Raw genomic sequence first — 19,255 nt, 5'->3', positions numbered from 1 at the left:
TCTGATGACAGTTGTGCACACTGACTGAAAACTTTTGAGCTTTTTTTAAAGTTTATTTATTTACTTTGAGAGAGAGAGGGAGAGAGAGAATCCCAAGCAAGCTCCACACTGTCATAACAGAGCCCAATATGGGGCTCAAACTCACACACTGTGAGATCATGACTTGAGCTGAAATCAAGAGTCAGATGCTTAGCCAACTGAGCCACCAGATGCCTATTGAGATTTTGATACAATTCGTTCATTGACTTTTCATATTTGGCCTTTGGGGATTTCTTGGAACTTAGCTGCTTAAAAGACCAAGATTGGACTAAATAGAGGTCAGAATCAGAAGGCATTTTCTTTGAAAACATAGTAGTTTGATAGAAACATACCATTTATTGATAGTCTTCATCTACCAGTATTAATGTTTCTATGCCAATGTCTAGGGAATTGAATCTGATGGAATTTCCTGATTCCAAAGATCATTTTCAAATAGTAAGCATTTTAAAAAATACATCATTTTCCCTGAAGGCAATAAGAAAGGCTAGCTACTACATGTGAGAGCTGCTACCATGTTTGTTTTTTTTTTTTAATTAATTTGGTTTTTTTTGTTTTGTTATTTTGTGTGTGTGTTTGAGAGACAGAGCATGAGCAGGGGAGGGACAGAGAGAGGTTGGGGACAGAAGATCCAAGGTAGGCTCTGTGCTGACAGCAGCGAGCCTGATGTGGGGCTTGAACTCACAAACTGTGAAATCATGACCTGAGCTAAAGTCAGACGCTCAACGGACTGAGCCACCCAGGCACCCCTTATTTAGTTTTTAACTTGAGTGTTATATATCATGCTAGGGTCAAATATGCTCCTTCCTAATTACCCCATTTAATCCCTAGGGTGGATTCCAAATGGTCCTTTTCAAAAACCACTTTTAAAATGCCAGGATGCTTAGAGACATGCATTGGAAAAATTCAGAGTAAGGGCCAAAGCAAAATCAATGGTTATGTTTGCCTTTGTCGGAAGGAGGCACAATATTTCTAATCAGTCACTTGGTGAGATTTTCTAAAATTGTGTATCAAGCTGTGATTTAACAGACTTAGAAAGGATAATAATCTGGAGTCACAGAAAGCTATTTATATTGGCTGAATTCTATGAAGATAAGAGCATTAGAATTTAGTGTTTACTGGGAGAAAGGACACCTGTGTTAAACCAAGTGATTACTGAAGGAGAAGAGGAAAAATTGGGGGAAACCCTGGCTTCCAACAACTGTAATTGTTTAGCACAAATTACTGAATTGGTCTGCTCTTTCCACAAATATTAACCTTAGCTACACTATGCCTGTACAGAGTATAAGCTAAATAAGTAAATTCAGAAAGGGAAGCTTTGCCAAAGATGTATCACACCAATGAAATTTCTGGAACAGGAAAATGATGATTTGGGAATTATGTATGTGGACTATGGGACTAGAAAGACTTCACTGCTAAGGCCTGTTCTGCCATTAGTTGTGTGACTTTGGGAAAATTAGTTCTTTCTTTGCCTTGGATTCCTTGTCTGTACTTGGACAATATAGGTTGATTTGATATAATGATTCCAATGAAATAATGTATGCAAAGTTATGATGTTTATGTGTGTAAATAAATGAGTCCTTAGCAATGAAGGGAAATATAAGTGCAAAATAAGAAAATAGTCATTTCAGAAAAAAAAATTTTCTTGTCATTTTTAAAGTTGGGCACAAGCTGGTGAATACCTACCTAATATCTGATTTGGTCAGTAAAATATTGGCTGAGGATAAATCTACCTCAAACAAGCAACTTTACTTGGTGGCAAAACGATAGCTCCTCTACTGATTTATTTATATTTTTTATTTATTTTTGAGAGAGAGAGAGAGAGAGAGAGAGAGAGAGAGAGACAGAGAGAGAGAGAGGATCTGAAGTAGGTTCTGCGCTGACAGCAGAAAGCCTGATGTGGACCTCTAATTCATGAACTGCAAGATCATGACCTGAGCCTAAGTCCAATGCTTAACTGACTGAAACACCCAGGAACCCCAAGGATATCTGCTCTATTTAAAAAGGTGGTATTTTTTAGGTGGTATTAAAAAGGCAGCATATTACTTCTTCATAGCTAGCAAAAGATCCTTAAATCAACTTTGATAGAAAGGCCTAGCTTTAGAGAATGCTATGTGTGTATATATGTGTTGGGAGGTGGTGGCTTATTCCATAGCTGTACACAGGTATTGTTTTGTTTTTGTTTTTGTTTTTTAAATTGTTTTGGCCTCTTAGCTATCCATGTGGTAAAGAGAACTTAAATGATCACTTAGGGACCGAACTTTGGTTAGTGTGGTAATCTTTTGGATAGTTCATAAATATTCCAATTCTCCCCTTTTCTGACCCATGGGAGGACTTTATTTCCTTACCCCATTTGGAGTTAGACATGTCCATATGCTTGATCTGGTAAATGAAATAGGATAGGTGGTGATAAGACTCACATCGCATTTCTGCTGTTTTTGTCACCAAGGAGGTGCATGTTGAAGTGGAATCTACATGAGCCAACTCTGCCAGCTGGTATGGAGCATGTGTTGTGAATAAGAAAACAAAATTGTCAGCCAATGAGATTTTGGTTTTATTATTGAAGAAGAGGTGAGCCTATGCTCAGACTAAGCTAAGCAGGACAGGGCCAGGTGTCTACTATGTCTACTGTGGATGAACACAGATTCTGAAGTAACCAGGTGACACAAAAGAACTACCTAACTGAGAGTTAACAGAGAATGATTCTTCAAAGATGCAGCCCACAAACAAAACAAAACAGAATAGAAAACCCTTCAGTATCGATGTCCTGGGAGCTCTTCCATTTGCACCAGGATTTGCCCTCCCTATCAACTACTGTCTAGCTTGGGTGATTGGTCACAGGCTTTTTCTTATATAATCCCTAATTCAGACTACTATCATTGTCAAAACGAGATTGTGGAAATAATGACCTCTTTTTTTATCATTTCTACATCTCTCGATCTTGCCACCTCCCCCTCTACATCCTGACTTCCTTCCCTTCCTTCTTTTATGGAAAAAAAACAAAACAAAACTGAGTGCCTACTATGTGCCAGGCACTGTACACACTTCTATAAGCACAAAGCCAAAGAACTATGTTTTGGCTTCAGAGGAGCTTCTATTTAGTTAATGGCATAGTCTGACCTCTCTAAACAAATAATGCTAATATCAAATGGTAAGCATTGTACTTGAGATATTTACAGATAACATGTGGGCTTAGAAATAACATGGAATGGCTATAATCTTATATGGCTGGGCCTTGACATTTAAATCAGTCTCAACAACACATAAACATCTTAAGTAAGATCTACAGTTAGTAGTACCCTTTCAAACTTTACTAAGTCATAACTTTGGAAACATTTTGAGTGGGCAGAGACCATTATTTTGAAACATAAAAAAGAATGATTAAATACATAGAGTATTTGAGGAATGTATGAGAAGTGCCGATTTCATTCTGTTAGGCCAGGATGTAGACCCTTCCAACTCACATGATCTTCTCACTATTAATCACATCTGAAAGTGACAATAGGTGGAAATAATCAAATAACAAAGAAGATACATAAACATTGGCAAATGATTTGGGCTGTTACCAGGATCAGATGTTAGAAAATATTTTACAGAAGCTTGTACATTTAAAAGCCAAAAACTGTGACTAAACTGTGATTAAAGGAATTTGCTACTTTCATTTTAATTAAGTTTCATCAACCAAGGGTAGAATTACAATGAATGTGAAGAAAACTATGGAATATGCTTTTTGTTGTTTTTTTTTTTTATTCAGCAAAGCATACATTTTTAGAACATAAAATCGTTCAGGAAAAAAAAAATCTCTGCTGATACCACAGTGCAAGCCAAACATAGCTGTTTCCCTGCTGATAACATATTCTGACTTTTAGTTTTGGCATGTAGAGGTCAGAGCAACTCACAGACTTAAAATATATATATAATCAAAGATTCCAAGTGCTTGTTTGGGAAATGTCATTAGGAAGGAGTTGTAAAACTGTGAATGGCTTCTAGAATGCAATTTACTGAATCAGTCTTTGTTCTCACAAACTAGAGTAATCTTATCCCTTGACAGTTGAAAATATATATAATCCCTATTTTTACAGTCAGTGAGCCACAGCTAATTCTCATCATTGGTGGGATTGACAAAGTTTTCACTTTCTTTGCCTGCTGTGCTGTGTCCCCGTTGGCTTGGAATAGCAGGTAGCACTCGGTTTGTCCTCAGAGATTCTCCAGATAGAACTGAGGAGAAAGAATAGAAGGAGAGACTTTCAAGGTTTGCTTCTGTGAGAGTCTCAGGAGAAATGGTGGGGGGAAACAATGTTATGTCTTAAGGAGTGGAGGCATTTCTAAGAAGCTTATCTGGTGAGAGCCTGGCTGCAGGAGAAAGCTGTATATCTGTATCTATTCAGGCTCACCACATGTCATCAGGGATGTCAAATATGTACAAATACAGGACAGAGCCAAGTTTGATCAAAACATGATTGGGCTGTACGTTCCTGGCAGAGCTCTCTTTTCCTGGGGTGGAGCAGCTGTTGATGGCCAAGTCAGCACAATGCTCTAAATGAGCCCCAAGACATTTGTACTGCACTTCTATGCAAGCCTCAAAAGGTTCTCGGTTTCTTTTAGGAAAAGCACTGTGTAGCTTTCCATTTCTTTTTCGCAGAGCTAAACTTGATCAAAGTCTTTATCTTCTCTTCCCTCCTTAAATTTAATTGTGCAGACCAAAGCTCCTGGGCTCTGCCAAAGAAAATCCCCTCTCTGGCTTCTCCAAGCCTCACCAGGATTTGAGGCTGACCAGCTACTTAATTAGATGTCTTTGTGAGTACATTTCTGTTTAAAGACAAGGTCAGGCTTGAATTTCATCCAGTGATTGAATTCGCACCATCCAAAACTCTCACTTTACATAAATCAAAAAAGCTGAGGAATGCATTTTGGTTTCTGCTACTAACTCTGTGTGAATTTGGACATGTATCTCCACCTCTCCCTTTCCTTATCTGCATAAAGACAGGGTAATACTAAGACTCCGTGGATTACTGATTTTACCTAAGGAATCCTAGAGCTCTCGGTTGGTACCATCCAAACTACAGCCTGGGACAGGAAAAGACATATTGGATATTAATTCTTTGCAAATAGTTGCCAGTATTTTCCATATGTTATCTTGTGTAACCCTCCCAACAACCTTATCAGGCTGGCACTACTCTTACAGGCCAAGGAAGGAAACTGAAGGTTAAGAAACTTGTTTGAACAGGGCAGTTCCTAAATCTTTCAACCTCTGCAATTAAGAGGTTATGGTGAGAGATGGGGAAGATAATACATTGCGTGTCTGCATACATGTTATAAATGAGTGGGCTGGGATAGAAAGAAAAGGAAGGAAGGAAATTAGAATCCAGTAAGTATTGCTTGTTTTCATGAGGCAGCTGACTCATAGTCCTATAGTTTTGTTCCTGGCTCTGCTACTTACTACCTAAATAATGTTGGGAAAATCATGCAACCTTTCTGAACTCAAGTTTTCTCATCTGTACAATGGGAATAATAATAGAACCTGCCTCATAGTATAGATATGAAAATATACAAATTCAGAATTTCTGGGTGTGGGGATCAGAAATCTACTCTATAACAAGTACCCTAGGTAATACTTAAGTACACTCAAACTTGAAGATCACTGGCTGAATAGAATATTTTTAGTATTTTATATTGTGAGAAATTTTTGTACAAAATATTATAAAATAGATCAACAATGTCAGGAGTAATATAGGTGAACAACATCTACTTGATTATTCCTTTCTGTTTAGGGATGTGTAGCCTCTGAGTACAAAGATGATACATATTTCCATCTGTTCATTGTAATAGGGAAACCAATGTCAAGAGACCAATCTTAAGAATTTTTAAACCACCTTCTTAAACACATTAAATAGTACATAGCAAAATAAACTTCTGTTGTTGTTTTTATAATCCAAACATAAAAATTCCTCAAGGGAGGGAAGTATTCTTTTTTTTTTTTTAATAAGCATTACCAAGTTGGATGAAGCTTTAAAGAACTGTCTCTATTCTATTTTCCTGTAATTTACAAGTTTTGGCGCCTGATGTTCCCTTGAAAAATGAAAGTAAACTGAAATAACAGTTAGTTGTGTTTAGACATGTTAACACTTGCAAAGGAAGCTGAAGAAGATTCATAATACTTACATTTTTGGTCTGGTAAGGGAGCTAGGTTGTTCCGGGTGAAAGGATGATCCCTGATTTGGGGTCTGTTTGGGGACAGATGCTGAAAATTTTGTCCTGGGGACAAACATAATTGTATCAATAATTTGAGATGCAACCAAGTGCAAATTGTAAAATCCAATGGATAAGATAATCATAAAATTGTTAGTGATCACTAAACTTAAGATACTAATAACAACAGGGGCACCTGGGTAGCTTAGTCGGTTAAGCATCTGACTTCGGATCAGGTCATGATCTCAAGGTTCGTGAGTTCGAGCCCTGCATTGAGCTCTGCGCTGACAGCTCAGAGCCTGGAACCTGCTTCAGATTCTGTGCCCTGTCTCTCTGCCCTTCCCCTGCTTGTGCTTTGTCTATCTCTCAAAAATAAATAAACATTTAAAAAAATTAAAAAACAGATGCTAATAACAACAAAAATAATAGTAGCTACACCTTACTGGTTTTTATTATATGCCAATCACTAGTTAAATGAAAGAAAAGAACATCAGAAATCATTTCTTGAATAAATCAGTTTAAATATAACTTCATAAACAAGCACAGTTGGCCACCCACTCTATAAAACTTAAAAGCTTGAAAAAAAAAATAGGGCATAAAGTACAACCCATCAGTCAAATCCGTGCTAAATGATACAGATAAGTAGGGGATATTCTTCCAGACCAGGGTTTCTCAATGCTGGCTACACATAAGAATTGTCTGAGGAGTTTTGCTGCCCTAGCCAAATCCCAGATCAATTAAAAAAGAATCTCTGGGACTGGGATAGGGCATCAGATTTTTACTGGTTCCCAAAGGATTCTATTGTGTGGTAGGATTGAGCGTCACTGACCTAGAAGATGGATCTGGGTGAAGTCACCTGGGAGATTGCTATTCTCTAATTTAGGCCATAAGTAGTGCTGTGCTGGAACCATGTATACTGGCTCTTGGGAACCGATGGTTAAAATTTTAGGAATTTAGTGAGCTGGTTGACATCACAGTGGTGGCTCAACATTGGCCATAGTGGAAGTATTTATACCATGAAAATCAGCAAGCACTGATTTTTCTTCCAGAGAGCCAGCTGTTAAACATTTATCAACAGACTACTGATTACAGGAGATAGATCTAAATATCTGAAAATATAAAAAATACCCAAGTTATTCAGGTCCTTATACATAGTTGACTAAATGGGACAGGATTAGACTTTTTGCCAACTTGGACAAGAGATTCTCCCTCTCTAAAATTTCCTTATGTACAAAATGGTGAAAATAATTGTGTCTGTCTTTTTCACTTGTCCTAAAAATTAGGTAGGAGAACAAATGTAAAACATGTAGCTTACAAGGTTAACACTCAATAAGCATTAGCAATTATTACATTTTTATTCTGTAGCGTGTTTAACACGATCTCTGGGAGAGTAGGGAATGTATTCATTTAATTTGTCTCCTCGTAGTCTTGAAAGAATCAGAACAACTACAGTACTGCTCATAGGTTTAATTCTTCTGTTTGGACCAAGTCATCCTTAGATAAGGGGAAACAGAAAAAGCATTAGCCAAGATCCACTGTCTATCTGCTTAGGTGAGTCCAAAGGCATATTATAGGAGCAGTAATCTGAGCACTGCCATTTGATGAAGACTGAGCAAAACTTCCAGTCTCTCTGGTGGATATTATATTTTCATTCCTTTGTATCCTAAAGGTCAAATAACTTCACAAACTATTATTTAAAAAGAAAACATTCCTCAGTAGAATAATAGTGAGTAATTACAGTAAGTAAGCACCCTTATCAACTCATACCTTATTTATCCATGAATTGAGCAGAAATTTGCAAAACCAAGAAATGAGATAATGGTAATTATGGATAATGTCTATTGGGCTATTGTCGGGGACTGGGCTCAATCCTATATGCATAATCTCATTTAATCCTAACAATCACTTTCCCTTGTGAGATAGATACTATTATCATCCCTGAGGATACTGTGGCTTGGAGGAGTTCTCAAAAGTGCTCAAGGTCATATAATGGAAAGTGACTGGGCTCCAATTTAGGTCTGTCTGACCTAGAACCTATCCTGCCTCCCTAGCAGCCAAAGCAATTTTGGCAGGATGAGAGAAGTGGGCAGAAACAGGGTGTGGCAGTGATTTGGGAAGTGAAAGCAGAGCTCAACTTCATTCTGCACTGGCATTTGGCTCAGTTTTGAAGGAGGAGGTGGAGCTGTGTGCAGTCCATCTGTGCTGCAGGCACTAAAAGGGACCTCCAGCCTGTGGGGACAGGGTTGAGGACCACTGTCCTAGACTTCAAAGGCAGAAAAGGTTTTCAACTAAATCCCTTTGTTTAACAACTAAATAAATTCAGCACTCCTCTGTTGTGTGCTCACCATATTCCTGAGCTAGAGTACAAAGAGGAGAAGGCAAGATGCTCAGGAGGTGATTACAGTGTACGTTGGAAGAAAAACAGGTTAACGGATACTTTTGGAGCCCATGGGCAGTGCTGTGAGGGCATCACACAGAAAAGAGGGGTCCAGACAGGTGGAGGTGTCTTAACTCCCACAGAGCTCACTTGAATGTCTGCTCTGTCACTTCCTACCTAGCTCTGTGACCTACCGAGCGGTGGGCTAACCTCTCTATGCCTCAATTTCCTCATTTCCAGAATAGGGATTAAAGACTCCTCTTCTGCAGTATTATTGAAGGGGAAGTATGCAGTTCAGTTTGCCATCTGCCCCCCAGGAGGCTCAACAAGATAGAGCTATTCTTCTATGATTCACAGTAAGAAAGAGCCACACCTCCTATAGAGGTCAGGGTGACTTGCAGAGAAGTTTTGAGGTGGTTCTTAAAAATCTGTACAAGTCTGTTAAGCCCATAGTGGACAGAAGCTAAAAATAACATGGGCACTGACGTCATAGAGTGAAAGGTATGGGTTGTCAGGGAACTGAGAGATATTCAAGGAACTGTTCAGGGGGATGAGGGAAAGGATTAGAGATGTGAGGCACAGAAGCTGACAACAGAAAGTGAGGCCCTGCCATGCTGGGAGGATTTTGTTTACCGGCTCAAGAATCTGGCTTTTGTCCTGGAAAAGATGTAGCACCTGTGATGGGTTTCAACAGAGGGATCACTAGATCAGCCATACACAGGGAGGAGGCTGCATTGTTGCTAGGATATGTTAGAAAATTAGGGAGAAGGAAGTTCTCTCTTAAGGGAGAAGGGAAGCGAGAGCTTTCTTGCTTTCTGTGTGATGGCTTGTAAATAACCAGGCTGGTAGCAAACACCTCAGAGCTTTCTGTTCCATTTTCTCTGAAAGCTGTTTGCAATGAATTAAGCTGATGTGCTCCAAATTTCCTCATTAGGCTAAGTGCCTCACCCCCCATCTTTCTCCATCTAGCCCACTGACAGGTCTCAATGAATGTTAAGCAATAATCATTACAGCTCAATGTTCAGGGTTGCTGATGCAAGCACAGGTTAATGGCTGCCAGGAATTCAAACAGTGGCAGTGCTAGCTAGCCCTTATTATTTCTACTAAATCCAGTGCAGGAAAAGAGAAAATCCTATGCTAAAGCTACTATCCAAGTTCAAATCAGTGGTGCAATGGTATGACTTAGATTATCCAACTACTTTACTGTATTAGGCTTTCATATCACACATGATCTTAGCCAAAAGGCTGAGAAGCGATACGCTTTCATATCAAATATGGCAGCTCAGTGTAGAAATCTGTTTCAACCTGCCTAGACTAACACTAAAACCACCCAAGTGAGCCTCCTAATCGTAGTCCAGAGCCTCGGTAGTTGTCAAAACATTTCAAACTGAGTTAAAAATGTCCGCAAAAATAAAATCCGTAAGGCAGGAAAATCTTTTTTGTTTTGGGGAGGACAATGTCATTTCTCAGACAAGTACACTGTGGGTAATTGGTAAGCTTACTACCAAACTGGACTTTCAGAGAAATACATTGCCATGATGATACATTCCTATTTTGGAGATCTGGGTTCAAGTACAGAATACATCATCAATTAGTTGTAAAACTTGGAGCAAACTGTTTTAACTCTTCTAGGCCATGTGAATTATAACTGAAAAGAGCCTGATGAGGTATAATGGTCCCAGCCTCTGGGTGAGTAAGAAACTGTGGCTCAGAGAGATATGTCTTGTTTTATCAGTTGGGGCTCACCCAGGAAAAAAGAGACCTCTCTTGGTTTTTGAAACAGAGGGAATTTCATACAGAAACTTGTTTCTATTGGTGTTAGAAAAACTAAGAAGCCAAACAGAAGAGAGGGTAGAGGACAATCCAGAGATCAACCACTGCAAAAAAAAACACAAAAAAAACAAAAAAAAACAAACAACCATCTCTAGGCTGGAGAGATAAGGGGAAAGGATGGTGTTAAGCTAGTGGGGGCCAGAGCTACAGAGTGAGCAGCTGTGTGGAGGGAGCATGAAGGAGATGGAACCACTGTGGGAGCTTCCAGAAAAAGCACAGGGCCATTGTGGACAACTACACTGTTTTCCCTCCTTCTCCTGCTCTTCCTCATCTGCCAGTGCCTCCTGATACTTGGCCAAAAGTACCTGGGAGCAGCTGCAAGGGAGCTTGGGAAGAATCATTCCCTGAGAGACAGAATAGGGCTGGAGGAAAAAACTAGATGTGAGGGCAATCAGGCAGTTGACTAGCACATTTACTTAAGTTTCATCATCTTTAAAACAAGGTGATTCCTAGCTTGTAACTAAACCATAGTGCTTAGTATGGGGCTTGGCACATAGTTTTAAAAAACCAAATATGTTCGTGTGGGTATAACACTTTGTTCAAATCACTGTTCTAAATACTTTACCTGTATCACCTCTTTTAATTTAACAGCAACTCACAACACTATAGTTAGGTATGGTTAGGTATTTCCTCCCATTCTTTTCAGGTGAAGAAACAAAAGCCCAGAGAGATTAAGTAACAGCACCTAAGTGACAGAGCCAGAATTTGAACCCAGATGTCTTAGCCCTTGTAGTAGTCCGCCTCTTGACAAATTAGAATGGCAGACCCTCTAACCATTTAATGAATAAGGTCCTTTCCATTTCAAAACCCTATGATCTTGTAACTAAACATGATAAGAAAAGTACCTTGAAGTCAGTTGCATAATCATTTTAGCAAATCCATATCTTTTAAAACTCATTTATAGGCTGAAGATTCTTGGGAGATTTATCTTACCACAACTCAGTTGCCTAGAATGGCTCCTAGCTATTATCAGTGCTTAAAAACATTGGTTGAAGGGGCACCTGTGTGGCTCAGTCAGTGAAGCATCTGACTTCGGCTCAGGTCATGATCTCCCGGTTTGTGAGTTTGAGCCCTGCGTTGGGCTCTATGCTGACAACTCAGAGCCTGGTGCCTGCTTCAGATTCTGTGTCTCCCTCTCTCTCTCTGCCCCTCCCCTGATTGCACTCTGTCTCCCTCTCTCTCAAAAATAAATAAACTTAAAAACATTGGTTAAAAAATAAATGCTTTGATGTAGCCACAGCTAATTATTTAAGATTCTCTTGGAGAATTTTGCTTCTTTTCTACTATTCTGCCACTCCAGGACTTTTCAAGTCACTTCACTGGCAAATGAAGCTAATTTTTTTTTTTTTTTAATTTTTTTTCAACGTTTTTTATTTATTTTTGGGACAGAGAGAGACAGAGCATGAACGGGGGAGGGGCAGAGAGAGAGGGAGAAGAATCGGAAACAGGCTCCAGGCTCCGAGCCATCAGCCCAGAGCCCGACGCGGGGCTCGAACTCACGGACCGTGAGATCGTGACCTGGCTGAAGTCGGACGCTTAACCGACTGCGCCACCCAGGCGCCCCATGAAGCTAATTTTCAAACCGAGTTTATTGAATTTCATTTTATTTCCAATAATACAGAAAGTTTTAGATAGTACAAATGCCATAATCTACTAGTTCTTTATCCACTATCAAATCTCTCTTCTCTCTTAGAAACAAAAATCCAACTTTTGAGGGACAGCCGCATGCTGAGATAAAAGACTGCAATTCCCACTCTCCCACGCCAGTAGGCGTGACCATGTGATTAAAGTTCTGGCCAATGAGATGTAAACAGATATGTGGACTTAAGGGCAATGATGTCTTAACGGGAGCTGATTCAGCTGGGAAAATCCATGTTCCCCCTCTATCTGTTTCTTTCCTCCTTCTCTGTTAGCCTTAATGGACCGTGAAATAACCTGAAGAATGGAAGTCATATGGTAAGCTGTGGAGCACACAGGAGGAAGGAGCCTAGGTTTTTGGTGATCATGGAGCTACCAAACACCTGGGAACTACCTACTTCAGACTTCTTTCCTATGAGAGCAATAAATTTCTATGTTGTTTAAGCCATTGTTACTTTGGTTTCTTTTACAGGCGGCTGAGCCCATTCCTAACTGATAGAAAAAGACAGGCTCTCTTGGGAACAGAAAAAGAACAAGATTTTCACAAATTTCAAAAGATTTTCAAGGGAGGAGATATTAGCCAGGACAGGACCAACTCCAGAAAGGAGGACGGGTTGAGGCCCCGGAGACCACTAAAGTATCAAAAGAAGAAGACTAATATCTTTCCTTCCTGATCCTTCTGTAGAACAAAAGCAAAAACATTACCTATGGCACTAACCACATACTTTAGTGCTTTGTGGAGGAAGTAAAATGTTGGGTGGAGTTTTTCTCAGACACCAGGATGTCTGTTTCTCACACATACATGTAAATATGTATGAGGGGAGTCATACTCTACCTCTACCTGTTTCAGACACCAGACCAGGCACACATAAATGAGGGAAGAGAGCCAGGCTCATGCTGCATATTAAACAGGAAGGAACATTTCTTTCTTTTTTTTTTAGGAAGGAATATTTCTTATTTCCAAATATATATATTCCTCCATTTCTTTTTTTTAAAAGATTTTATTTCTTTATTTTCAGAGAGAGAAGGAAAGTGAAGAGTGAGTGTGAGTGGGGGAGAGGCAGAGAGAGAGAGAGAGAGAGAGAGAGAATCCCAAGCTGTCAGCTTAGAGCCCGACACAGAGTTCAAACCCACAAACTGTGAGATCATGACCTGAGCCGAAACCAAGAGTCGGATGTTCAACTGACTGAGCCACCCAGGTGCCTCATCCCTCCTCCACTTCTTACAATACACATAGCCCTCTCAGTCTTTCATTCTTCTATGTTTGACAGAAATGCGGGTTCAAGATACATCATTTTTTTCTCTTAACCCTACTATGAGAAAAACAACAGAGACACATTAATGAAGAAAAACTGACACTCCTTGGAGAGATACTAGAGACTTGGACTGGGTTGAACTGGGGACAGTGATGTCTAGCTGGTGTTCAACGGGACAGTGGGTATTCATTACCTGGCCTATTATTACCAAGTGGAATTTGGGTTCAGTGTTGCCAGGCTTTTTAATTTTTCAGAAAAGGCTAGAATTTTCTATTTTTTTATGTAATACTTGATGATTTTTAAATATTGGCAATTAATTCACTTGAAAACAAAACAAGATTCTGTGGCAATGAACTAATTTTGGAAGCTGTTTTGCAGCCTCTGCTTTAAAACAATGTTTCCCTTTCTCTAGTGTGCATCAGAATCACCTGTGGACCATTTGAAAAAAAAAAAATATATATATATATTGCTTATATGTGTATAAAAACAAATTCTTTAGTGTGATATACTTATTTAAAGGGGGATATATACTTACTTATACCTATTTTGTGTGTGTGTGTGTGTGTGTGCGTGTGTATGTGTGTATGTGTGTATACCCGTGTATAAAATATCTCTGGAAGAATAAACAACAAATAATATTAGTAGCTTTGGATGAGTGGCATTGGTTGGCTTGGGGAAGAGACAGCAGGGAGAATTACAATGTAAGCCTTTGGTATGTGTGGAAACTTGAACCATTAATGTGTGAATGTTACCTAGAAGGTATTGCCATTTCCTCTCCTCCTTCACCAAAATTTTGCTTCTGTAGGTCTGAAGTAGGGATTGAACACCTGATTTAAAAGCAAGCCATCACACAAACAAGTCAACCCCTCATAATTGATATTGCCACTATCCCTGGTTAAGAATCTTAGCTACTGGAAATAGTAATATTTCTGCTTTTATCTTCCAATCACTACACATATCTGTTGGGAATATAAGAAGGCACATACTTTAACTTGATGATTGCCCTCAGGGTGGAAAAGCAGAATGTTTCAATAGCCTAGAGATCTTGAGTCCAGTAAACTCAAGGAAAAATGTTGGTCCTAATCATCCATTTTGCTCTGGCCCTGCCTTCTAGGCTACTGTCACCCCAAGTTCCTAGCCCAGAACTATAGGAAACATTTCTTGGAGAGAGCCTGCCAGGAATGAGGAAGAGGGAAGCAAGGGTAATACCTGATGAAGGATTATGTAGATGAGGAAGATGTGGCAGCCCAAAGACCTCCTGGTGACCAGAGCCACTGGTGAGCAATCTGTCCAGCAGTTTATCAGAAGAAGACACAGTCCCAGCCTTACAGAACACCTGGTTAGAATCGCCTCTCCAGGGGTTATCTAGCAATGCTTGGCAACCAGTTCTGTTATGCAGTAAGTCCTGCTCACTGCGGCTTTTCTGAGATCGCTGGGCCATATGATGACTACCAGAGCTCAGACCAGTATGGGAAGTGGTCCCCTGGGAAGCTGTCAGGAAGTGACTGCCCACGGTGATGGGTGGGAGACTCTGCGTTCTGATTGGTGGAAGCCCCTTGGGGCCCAGAGGCTTCTTTTCTAGCAAGAGATGTTTTGAATTCTCTGAGGTCCGCTTCTTAAGGTCAATCATAGCCACCTGATCGCCTGGCCCTTCTTGGCAGCTGGTATCCACGATGCCATCAAAGGTGGTGATGATGTCATCGACTTCCGAGGTGTGCTCCCCCCTGTGTCGATCCCTGCTGTGATCCTTCTGATAGGCTCTCTGCTCTTCTTTTTTGTTTTTGCAGAAGATTTGGTTGAGCATGCTGAATCGTCCCTCCTTCTTCTGGGGTCTATTGCTCTGGGAAGGAAAGGGTCGAGTAGGCTCTGTTCTATGGGAATGTAAAATAACAAGGACTCTGTAAGAAGCTAGGAAGTGGTCACAATCCCCCAACCAAACACTGCCTCCCTCTATTTCATCTGCTTGAGAAGGTTGTCTTAGGTAATCCAAAGACACCCCAAAGCACTTTCAAGTCAAAGGTCAGGTGGAAGAACTTGCAAAACCCTTTGTTACTCCACTCCTTGCCATAGTTAGACTATTTCTTAGATTCCTCTTAGTCCCTCAGGAAATATCCTTTCAAAATCTACCTTTAGATCATCTATTTTCACCAAGGGATAAACTAAGTTGAAAACAGCTTAAAGCATTACTGTTCTCACTTCTCAAGCACAGTCAGTAGGGGTATAAGTTTTAAGTCACAGAGATGAAGGCTAAGGGTGAGTTCAGGCTTCAAGTGGTAGAGGCAAGGGGAGCTTGTAGAGGCAGGGGAAATGTGGTTTCAGGTTTTCTCTGAAAGAGATCTCATAAGATCTAGGCATAGCTCAGACATTATCTACCTCAGGAAGCCTGCCCGTTTTATGCTATTTGAATGTTCTTTGTTTCCCTTTCAGTTTTTACTAAATTTCCTATTGGAAAATACTTTTTAAAAAAGGAAACCGAGGGAAGAAGCTTTAGTCTGGGCTTTAGCTGCCCAGGAGGAAGTGTTTGTCCCAGAGATCGGGTGTGGCAGCAGAAGAAAAGTGAGCAATGCCCAATGGGCAGGCAAATTCTAAAGAAAAAAAGGTCAGCAGTTGTCCGACGGGCTCCTCTTATGTGGACAGTTTCCCTGAGGCACGATTCTGTTTTTCTTGCTTGGAAAATTCTGTTACTCTCTTTTGAGGCCACAACTGACTTAGTGCTTTCTGTGGTATGAGTTAATGATGAAATCTGACCCATGTGTGTGCCCTAAAAGCCAGATTGCAACATTACTCTTCAGAGTGAGATACTGTAATTTGTAATTTGAAAAACATCACCACTTGACTGTATATAATTAGTGTTTTTCTTTACAGGTCACACAGTGTGTAATTGAATCTTTATTTCCACGATGTATTTTTATCTTCATTCTTTCACCTTCCAATAGGCTTTGTGAACTATTGAATACCCCTTCTAGACCCCTAATATTACCCCAGGGGATCTCTAACATTCTTCCAAGTTGACCTCAATAGAATATAGCCCTGTGCAAATTAATGCTACTTTAGTATCTTCTATAATCTTTCCTCCTTCGGTTATAGATTGTGATTTAGGCCAGTGGGGTCTCAAAGTGTGGTCCCCTAAACGCTGTGGGTGGGGTCCCCAACAGTCTTCAGTTGCTTTTGTACAATATTCATGTGCTTTTGTACAATAGAGACAGTGGGTCAAAGTATGGGCTCCTTGATACAAATCAAGACAGTATCATCAGTGGACTTATGTTAAAAAATTGTCATTTAACTTATTAATGTCTGGTAAAAGTTATTAATTTTATTAAATATTGACCTTTGTGGGGTGTCTGGATGGATCAGTAGGTTAAGTCCTGGCTTCAGCTCAGGTCATCTCACGGTTCGTGAGTTCAAGCCCCAGGTTGGACTCTGTGTTGACAGCTCACAGCCTGGAGCCTGCTTCGGATTCTGTGTCTCCCTCTCTCTGTCCCTCCCCCACTCTTTCTCTCTCTCTCTCTCTCAAAAATAAAATAAACATTAAAAAAATTTAAAAAAATGACCTTTCAGTATACACTTTTTGACAAAACAGGAAGTACCCATAAGCAATTCAACTATATAACAAAATATGACGGTTGTCTTGAGGTAAAGCACTTGTATAATTGTGTGAGTTGCCAGCTAACCTAGATACTGTTTTTTCACAGAACACCATTTTTATGACCTACAGACAAACTATGGTTATTTGCAATTGGGTATTTTCAGAAAGCTTCTCAAAAACGAATAAAATAAGCCTGTAATTTCAAGGTAAACAATTGACAGCAATTGCTGCCAATGACAAAAGTCCGGTTTTCAAGCAAAAATTAGAATTTTGAAAAACTTGTGTGCATACTGTAAGCTTGACAGATTCCTGATACATAAAGGCTCTTCCAATAAGATCAGTGGTGATATTAACAAATGTGATTTTTTAATATTGTATAATGCAATGTGTCATCTGGATGATATTCCTAATTAAGTGAACCAATATTTTCCAAATGACCAAAGCAAGATACTATAAAATCCTGTATGGGTATAAGACCCATTTAAAGTGCAAGACAAACTAATGGATTTTAACACAACAGAGTATAAAAAGTTCATCGATATGCCAATAGTTCACGTTGTAACTAACATTTGTCAAGTTTGGATGTAATAGCAAAGGAAAAGTATCCACAATATCTGAAAATGCTACTGAAATATTCCCTTCTCCAACTGCATATTTATGCAAAGCCAGATTTTTTTCAGACACTGCAATCAAAATAACATATTGCAAGAGATTGAATACAGGAACAGATGTGGGAATATAGCTGTATTCTACTATGCTTCTATTAAGATATCGAAGAGATTTGCAAAACATTGCAAAGCTCTGCTGTTCTTCTCATTACAACTTTTTTTTGGTTTTGGACAAAAAGGTTATTTTTAGCTACAAATATGGTATTTATGTCAACATGTAAATGTAATGAGGTTATTATTGCTTTAAATGAATAACTACATATTTTATTAAAAATTAGTTTTAGTTTTTAGTGCTATAAATACAGAAAGGTGTAACTCCCATAAAGAAAACCCCTTGGGGTTCCCAATTTTTGAAAGTGGAAAAGGGTGCTGAGAGCAAAAAGTTTGAGAATTGTTGATTACGGAAAAAAAGAAGATTAAGAGAACATGGCATACAGGAAAGAAGAAAGGGAGAAAAAGGAAAGAAGAAATGAAAGTCCAGTGGATGTTAGGGTGATGGATTTGGGCTCACTACTATAATTTTGCTCCACAGAGTAGAGAACATGTCACGATATATTAGACAGTGGCAAGCACAATATTAAGTTAGAGCTGGATTTGGGCATCGGCAAGCGAAACAGTTTCATCCAATTTTTAAATGTTTGAGAGGAAGAAAACAATGAGTGCCTCTCCTCTCCAGTGCACTCACCTACTCTCTTGGGAGAGGAGTTGGACACATGCTGTGTGGCCACAGTACAGGGCGTAGGCGAGGGGTGTGCTCTCCTTGGTGTCTCGCAGGTTGCTGTCCATGCCCAGCTCCAGCAGTGACTGCACACAGTCTGCCTTCCCTGCAGCTGCAGCCCAGTGCAGCGGTGTCCTGGGGGACCACATGGGAATGGCACAAGGGTCAGAGCACAGAAATGGCACAGGGTGCTCAGCTGGCAACAGTTGTTTAAAGTCTGGATGTGGCACGAAAAATGTGTGGCTATTTGCAGTGTGGAAATGGTAAGTTAAGTATCAGATGGGGCTTCAGGATGCTGCAAACTGTCCTCCAGCTATAAGCATTCTGGAGCCTTGTACCCTTCTCTGGCCTTCTTGACGATGTCCTAGAAGAGGAAGTAGTGAGTCAAAAGCTATGGGCAATTTTTTTTTAAGTTTATTTATTTATTTTTGAGAGAGAGAGAGAGAGAGAGAGAGACAGAGCACAAGCAGGGGAAGAGCAGACAGAGAGGGAGACACAAAATCCAAAACAGGCTCCAAGCTGTCAGCACAGAGTCCGATGCAGGCCTTGAACTCACAAATTGTGAGATCATGACCTGAGCCAAAGCAAGCTGCTTAACCTAGTGAGCCACCCAGGCGACCCCAAGTTATGGGCAATTTTAAGGCTCTTTATACATAGTGCAAACTGTCTTCTAAGAACATTGACTCAATTTCTCCCCCTACCAGCTGTGTCCCTATTCCTTCCCTAAACTGAGTGTTATCATCACCTTTAAAAATCTTTGCCAATTTGGTAGGCAAAATGATACCACAGTGTTATTTTCTTTTGCATTTCTTTAATAGTGAGGTGGAAGTTTTGAAATACATTTTTATTTGTCACTTGAGTCTTCTGACTGAAATGACTCTTAATGCCTTTTGGCTATTTTTTTTCTGTTATATTGTTAGTTTTTCTTACTAATTTATGTAGGCTCCTTATATA

At 39.8% G+C, this 19,255-nt stretch overlaps 1 protein-coding gene across 3 annotated transcripts in view; it reads right to left on the bottom strand.

Annotated features, from left to right (window-relative positions):
- Positions 1-3,237: 3,237 nt before the first annotated feature.
- ANKRD55 (ankyrin repeat domain 55) overlaps positions 3,238-19,255 on the bottom strand; it is a 528,797-nt gene continuing 512,779 nt past the window's right edge. For 2 of the 3 annotated variants that reach the window (XM_058732216.1, XM_058732224.1), the window contains 4 exons: positions 18,269-18,436; positions 14,539-15,200; positions 6,199-6,291; positions 3,239-4,254 (listed from right to left, as the gene is read on the bottom strand). In XM_058732216.1, the coding sequence (XP_058588199.1) occupies positions 4,133-4,254; positions 6,199-6,291; positions 14,539-15,200; positions 18,269-18,436 (1,045 nt within the window). In that variant the 3' untranslated portion in view covers positions 3,239-4,132. Of the gene's footprint in view, positions 4,255-6,198; positions 6,292-14,538; positions 15,201-18,268; positions 18,437-19,255 lie in introns of all 3 variants that reach the window. The other variant, XM_058732233.1, reaches the window with a different exon arrangement.

Source organism: Neofelis nebulosa, chromosome 1 (genome assembly GCF_028018385.1).
Source record: "Neofelis nebulosa isolate mNeoNeb1 chromosome 1, mNeoNeb1.pri, whole genome shotgun sequence".
NCBI classification, from domain to species: Eukaryota; Metazoa; Chordata; class Mammalia; order Carnivora; family Felidae; genus Neofelis; species Neofelis nebulosa.
The sequence above is the reverse complement of the archived record's forward strand: the minus strand, read 5'-3'. Positions and strand labels throughout refer to the sequence as shown.